The sequence below is a fragment of the Ziziphus jujuba genome, chromosome 1 (assembly GCF_031755915.1).
Source record: "Ziziphus jujuba cultivar Dongzao chromosome 1, ASM3175591v1".
Classification (NCBI taxonomy): Eukaryota; Viridiplantae; Streptophyta; class Magnoliopsida; order Rosales; family Rhamnaceae; genus Ziziphus; species Ziziphus jujuba.
In genome coordinates this window covers 45,823,853-45,830,756 of record NC_083379.1, presented here as the reverse complement: position 1 = coordinate 45,830,756, position 6,904 = coordinate 45,823,853, and the positions used below count along the sequence as shown (strand labels likewise).

General features: G+C 31.4%; 2 protein-coding genes across 2 annotated transcripts; one reads left to right on the top strand and one right to left on the bottom strand.

Annotated features, from left to right (window-relative positions):
* Nucleotides 1-2,977: 2,977 nt before the first annotated feature.
* LOC107408212 (glyoxylase I 4) lies at nt 2,978-4,604 on the top strand. The gene is made up of 3 exons (XM_016015591.4): nt 2,978-3,408; nt 3,551-3,656; nt 4,081-4,604. Exons 1-3 carry the CDS (start codon nt 3,254-3,256, stop codon nt 4,330-4,332), a joined length of 513 nt encoding a protein of 170 aa, XP_015871077.1. The 5' UTR covers nt 2,978-3,253; the 3' UTR covers nt 4,333-4,604.
* On the bottom strand, nt 4,451-6,432 carry LOC107408349 (uncharacterized). The gene has a single exon (XM_016015735.4). It carries the CDS (start codon nt 6,336-6,338, stop codon nt 6,030-6,032), a length of 309 nt encoding a protein of 102 aa, XP_015871221.1. The 5' UTR covers nt 6,339-6,432; the 3' UTR covers nt 4,451-6,029.
* Nucleotides 6,433-6,904: the final 472 nt, after the last annotated feature.

Here is a 6,904-nt window from a genome sequence, read left to right as displayed (position 1 = left end):
AATAAATCTAGGTATGGAAAATAACAACAGATACGATAGATTACAATTTTTAAAAAAATTAAACCATAACTGCTAAAGTCATCGTTCATAAATATTATATTTAACAAAAAGATATCACAAATCGTGCTATAACACATCCAAAACTTTTAATTCAATCATCATGAATAAAAAAAATAATGGAACATGGATCAAAATAAATTAAAAAACCCCAACTACTATGTGAAACAAACAAAATACCTTGGATCTACTTCTAACACTCAAAATCCCTTTTTGATCTTGATTCCAACTAAAAATATAATATCAAAAACAGCAACCAAAAACAAGATGTTTTAATTTCTAAGATATAATAAAATAACTAAAACCATATTCTAAGATAGAATAAAATAACTAAAACCATATTAAAACATTAAAAAAAATGATCTTACTTTAACTTTAATAGGAACTCCAATTTCTCCTACCCCTTTTTTGGTTTCTTTCAAAGAAAACAATTAATCTATCTCTTGTTGTTTTTCTCTCATGCTCTCGCTCTCATTCTTATTTTATTTATTTTTTCTAAATAATCCTCTTGTCGACTAAATTAAGTACTTTAGCCTATTTCTTAATTAAGTTGATAATCTTAAAAGCTTGCTTCGCTCCCATGGACGTCCTTTTATCGCATGCTTCTTAATCAATAGCTATAGCTAGCGTGGGCAGCACTTAGATTTTTTCTTTTTTATACCATTTATTTTTTTTCCTTTATAAAATATATTAAAAAAATAATTATAGCCTGCTTTTAGATTTTAATTTTTACCAATTTAATTCAACGACATCAACAGTACTTTGTAGGTACATCATGGGCTGCTCTCCAATCGGAATTGTCATTACTACCATCAGTTGCTATTGATTAAGACGTTCTTAAATCAAATTAATATGATTAATTCTTCTCCACCAATTTTATTTTATTTTTTATTTTCAAAGTGGCAATGATATCTCCTCTCATCAATTTATAAAATATATACGATTAGTTTGTGAAAAAACATGGTTTTACTTTTGCATGTATTAAATATACCAAGAAAGGTAATCAATTTAAAATAAAAAAAAAAAAAAAAAAAAAAACTCAACCAATACATCATGTGGCACTTTCAGGTTTTATAAAACTTAATTAATTAACAAGTTTTATATTCTCCTTTCACCTTTGTTAAGTGTTCCCTTTTGCAACACTTTCAAATTCCTTGACTGGTTAGAAGTAGAGCTTCAATGATAAAAAGACACTAAAAGGAGCTTTTCACGGACCACTTGATCTTCGGAAGCAGCTAGTCATGGCATTTTTCAATTCTCTATTGTATTATTTCTTACCAATAACTAAGTTGGTTCTTCTTCCGAATATATACATATTTGTTCATATATACGTGCTAATCCGTATGCACACGTATTTTATAAAATTCATTTATATCCAGACGTAAATGGCCTTCCATCAAAAAATCCGAATCCAGGCACATCATAGAAATTTTGTTTACACATATATGGCAGTTTCTTTCATAAATCATCGTACAGACCACTCAATTTTTAGGATATATAAATTAAGAAAAATAGTGATTAAATTGTTTCCCTTTTTTTTTCTTTTTTTGAATGAAAAATGGGTTCAGTTATTTATATATAATATATATTAATATTTTGACCAATAAAACAATTACATATCATTTGATAAGTAGCATTATTGATAAAAAATAGTTTGGTCTTTATATATATATATATATATTATTTTTTTCCTTTTAATATTGACGGTAGGTAAATGAGTAAACAAGCGAAAAAAAAAAAAAAAGAAAAAAAAGAAAGAAGAGGAACTTTATCACTAAGCTGCAATATTGCAAAGACCAATGAAATCGAGTTTGTTTGTTCTATACGTGTCATGTCATTAAAGACTTGCAGTGGTGCAATTTGTGCGTGTCATTATCCTTAAATAGGATAGAATTCCTATTACGCCAAGAAAAAATAAAGTATATCTGATCATAAACTGTAAAAAAATAAACAGCTGAGGCAGATGTAATCCAATTTTTAGTCTTTATTCTTTATTTTTGCTAATAACAGATGTAATCCAACTTAATTTTAGAATTTAAAACAATGCCAGCTTTATGTTATGCAAAACCTAAAAAATAAAAATTAAAAATCATTTTAGTCTAAAAATTACTAAACCGATTTATCAAAAAAAAGAAAAAAAAAAAAACTAAACTTGACTTTAAAATTACTTGAAACTTTGACATAAGAATCACATTCAACCCATTTGAAAACTTTCATGTACTATAATGACTTGTAATAAAATTTAATAGAAAAAAAAAAACAAAAAATTTAAATTTAAGAAGAAGATTTAAGATTCCAGACCCCAAGATTGTAAGAAAGAATAACAATTTGACTAGATGGGTATGTTGATATAATTCAATAGAAAACAATTTTCTTTTCGATGGGATAAGAAATCTCAAATTTAATGGAAAAGATCCCAATCCCATTACGTTATTGAGAAATATTTTACATCCAAGTGAAGGATCTAGAAACCAATTTGCCATCTTCCAAAGGACCAATCAGTTTGAAAGTTTTTTGTCCATTAGCATTACCACCTTTACGTTTATCTAGTGCAATTTGCATAGTGGGTATACCTGTGCTTTAATAGTAAATTTCCCCCAAATTGAAATATTTAGCAATCAATCAATTATAAAAAGGCTCATTCTAAAAATAAAATATAATTATAAAAATACTCAAAGATCCCAATAAATTCTTTAATTTCAGAAAGTTATATTATTATTATTATTATATAATAAACAAAAATCCAAAATCATTCCAAAAAAAAAAAAAAGTTGCCAACTTGCACGTGAACGGCGAGCCAAGTAGTTGATGGGTAACACTGTACCTCTGAACCAGCGACGTGGAATCTACGTGGCAGAGGTCATAGTGATCTGACACGTGGTGAACATGAAGCTCCCTTCATGGTCTATATATAGAGAGCACCACCTGCGGTTCACTTGGTGGACTGCCGTGACTAACTCAACCACTTCCTGTTTTCTCTCTTTCTTTCTCACCCAATTAATCAAATTCTTTCATCTCTATCCTCCATTTTGATTTCTTTTTTTTTCAAACTTCTATCTGAGAAAAACATAACCCAAATTCTTTGTTGAGACACTGAGAGTTCAGCAAATCTTTATTTTCTTTTTATTACTCATCTTTTCCAGGTTGGCAATTAATTTTCTCATTGATTGTTTATGATTTTCTTGGGAAAAAAAAAATGAAGGAAATTGTGGAAAACCCCCTGCATCTGAAGTCTTTGAACCACATCTCGCTCATTTGTCGATCAGTTGACGAATCCATTAGTTTTTATCAGAATGTTCTTGGATTTGTACCCATCAGGAGGCCCGGATCGTTCAATTTCGATGGTGCATGGTAAATTCTCATTCAAGGCAATGTGTGAAAAATAAAAAAAAATAAAAAAAAGAAGAAGAAAATTTTCATGCTCTGTTTTCGACTCTTGAAAGATTTTATTTTATTTTCTTTTTTTCATGTTTCTATATCGTCTTGTTTATAGGCTGTTTGGATATGGAATTGGAATACATCTTTTGCAGTCTGAGGACCCAGAGAACATGCCCAAGAAAAGCGAAATTAATCCCAAGGACAATCATATCTCGTTCCAGGTAATTTTTCATCTCCATTTTTTATTTTTTTTTGGGGTTCTTAAATGATTGATTTATAATCTTTTACCGTACTTAGATATTTTTTAATTCAATCTTTTTGAACGTGGAGGTTGTAACAATTAAAGATCACTTAAAAATGGACCACAAAAATTTTCCCAAAAACCCCACAAATGGGCCACTCTTCTTTCTTAACGAGGAAAACAGAGAATCGCTTGTACTTTTTTTTTTTTTTGGTGACATGTGAATATTGAATGCGAAAGCTCTAATTTGAAGGCAAAAATGCACTCTAATTAGGAATAAGAAGTGGTGGATTAATCCAAGAAACTGAATTTAATTACTAGATAGTTGCTAGAGAGTCCAAGAAGACCAATTTAAACTTATATATGTACAGCAAACTCTAATACAAAACTGCATATAAATACAGTGTGAGAGCATGGATGCAGTGGAGAAGAAGCTGAAGGACATGGAAATGGAATATGTGAGGGCGATGGTAGAGGAAGGTGGGATCCACGTGGATCAACTGTTCTTCCACGACCCAGATGGATTCATGATCGAAATATGCAACTGCGATAACCTCCCTGTGATCCCTCTAGCTGGTGAGATGGCTCGCTCATGCTCGCGTGTCAACCTTCAGATATTGCAGCATCAGAAGGTACAACAGGTGGTCCAGCAGTAATCAATACAAAAGCTCTGTTGGTGTGGTGGTGGTGGCAGCAGCAGCAGCTATCTAGAGCACTGTGCTGTGTCATTGGAATCAGCAAAGAAACAGCAAATGCATCTGCAAAACGTGTTTCTTTTGTTTTCTTTTTTGTGTGTTTTCTTGTGTATTTTGTGATAATAAAAAGGACATTAATATTAATATTTAAAAAAAAAATGTGTCAGCCAAAATGCAAATGCTATTGAATTTGCTGATTCAGTACAAGTGAACTGTATTTGAGCCGTTTCTTAGCTCTTTTTCTTTTTCAATACTTATATTTTTGTCACTGAATTTTGGTGGACCCCGTTTGCTACCTGCTTAATTTGGTAGAATTATAGAATTCCAGGAAGGAATCCAGATTGGGATATGTGGGGGTTAAGATTATCCAAGCTTTATTTGATTTGTCTTTTGCTTTTTAAGGTGTCATTAATTGCTTTACCTTCTCCATGTTAATCTCCATTAAAAACCAATATTTTTAATTATTTTGGGCTAATTACCTCCCCAACATCAGCCTTCTAGTCATTAATCTTATCCTATTCCATTAAAGGAGCCAGGGACCCAGAAACATAATCAGATAAAAACAACGTTCTGCTTAGTTTATTATTCATTTCTGAAAGTAGGTCAAATTTAGATCCCTAACATCTATTGGTGTTACAGTAAAAAATTGTTCCTGGCACATATTCTTCGTCGTATATGAAGGTTGAGCTAGCCGGAGTAGCTAGGGGTATATATGGTGCAGAATTGTAGTGTGTCACTAGAATGCTTCCAGAGATTACAGAGGGACAATGGAACATAGAAGCCAAAATGAATGTTTTGATTTAGAATTATTCAGGGGATTTAGGAAGAAGCATCGAAGCTCTTGCTAATTGAACCGTTTATTATGTTTTATGAGGTAGACTTTTGTTTCATTAAAAAGTATGTTTTAGAATTATTTAGGGGATTTAGGAAGAAGCATCAAAGCTCTTGCTAATTGGACCGTTTATTATGTTTTATGAAGTAGACTTTTGTTTCATTAAATGCATGTTCTACTTTTTGGGACTACCTTGAACTTTTTTATTGGTGGGAAGGACTCCACACTTGAACATGCAATTACTTTTGTATTTTGTTGTTCAAGATCCAACTTCGACCCTGAACTCCAAGGCCGCGAAATTGGGCCAAGAATAACAAGTCCAGGCACACAAAAGCAGATTAGCCCAGGTCATACAGTTTTGTAAATGAGGTCAATCCGAACTGTTGACCCCAGAGTCAAAGGGTTAAAATGATGCAAATGATTCATAACAGTGAAGCATGGTAGTTGTTAAGAAGCCAAAAGAAAACAATGAATCTTGCTACACAACTCTCTGAAATATGCTTATTCCCAGTTGAAAGAAAACAAGAAAAATCAACACAAAATTATTACTTGCACGCACAAATTCCCAAAGGCAGCAGCAAAGCGAATAACGAAAAACATCCAATGTAAAAATTAAAAGCTAAAAAAGAAGAAGCTGCTAATCTTAGAAAATTAAAGCCAAATATTATTTGTTATTATTCATATGCTTATATCCTTCTTAAACCATATTCATGTTGATGAAGGTCATGGAAACAAGCAAACAACAAATAAGAAATACTACAGCAATAATAAATACAACAATGAAATATATATATATATATATATAATAGATGCAGAGAAGAGAGTATTAGAGGCCTCTTGCTAGCATTTGCTCGTAATTCTCAATGGATTCGAGCCTCTGGATGAGTAGCTGCTGTCTGAATTTGTTGATGAAAGCCTCAGCGCTTTCATTAATGTCCATGGATGGTTTCTTCTCTAACTCTACCTTCTTCGAATTCGTTTCTGCAACTGGTTCTTCTTTCTTCTCCACAACATGATTAGACTCTTCCTTCTGATCATTTCCGCGATCTTTATACAACTTGGAGCCTTCTTTCAGCTCCTTTTGAATTGTAAGGTTGTGGTAAGGAGGGATGGAAGGCATGGAGCTCTTCTTCATTGTGCTCTTGTATGTCTCTCTCTTCTTCTCTAAAAGGAAACTTGGCTACTAATTAATTACTTTTTAATGTGTTCTTGCTCACCCCCTTGCCTTCATATTTATAAGGCCAAAATGTGACATATATGTATATATATATATATGTACGTATGTATTTGTTTGTCTTTATCTACAATTGAGGTGATAGGCTGCTTCCTATTTTGATTTCCAAGTTCAAAGTTATACTCAAAAAGGGTAAAAACTAAAAAGTGAATATGCTTTTCCCCACAATATGAGGGTACTCAAATTCTTTTTGTCTAAATGATTTCTTATATGTAAGTTCTAACCTCCATCCGATTCAAAGGTATCTTTTATTTTATCCTAACTTTAGCGTGATTTAGATTCAAATATGTTACATTATTTATATATATAAAACCCATCCTCTTATTCACCCAAAAAAAAAAAAAAATAAAATAAAACCCATCCTCTTAGTTACTTTTAATGTACTAAAACTAAAAGTCAATGTAAAAAAAAAAAAAAAAAGAATCTTATTTTTATGTAATGGTTTTGATAGTCAAGGATTTAAATAA

Excerpts from the sequence above, each read along its gene's own strand:
- LOC107408212 (XM_016015591.4), top strand. The coding sequence starts at position 3,254 with ATGAAGGAAATTGTGGAAAACCCCCTGCATCTGAAGTCTTTGAACCAC. Across the intron at positions 3,409-3,550 it reads TTCAATTTCGATGGTGCATG|GCTGTTTGGATATGGAATTG; the intron begins GTAAATTCTCAT and ends TCTTGTTTATAG. Across the intron at positions 3,657-4,080 it reads ACAATCATATCTCGTTCCAG|TGTGAGAGCATGGATGCAGT; the intron begins GTAATTTTTCAT and ends ATATAAATACAG.
- LOC107408349 (XM_016015735.4), bottom strand. The coding sequence starts at position 6,338 with ATGAAGAAGAGCTCCATGCCTTCCATCCCTCCTTACCACAACCTTACA.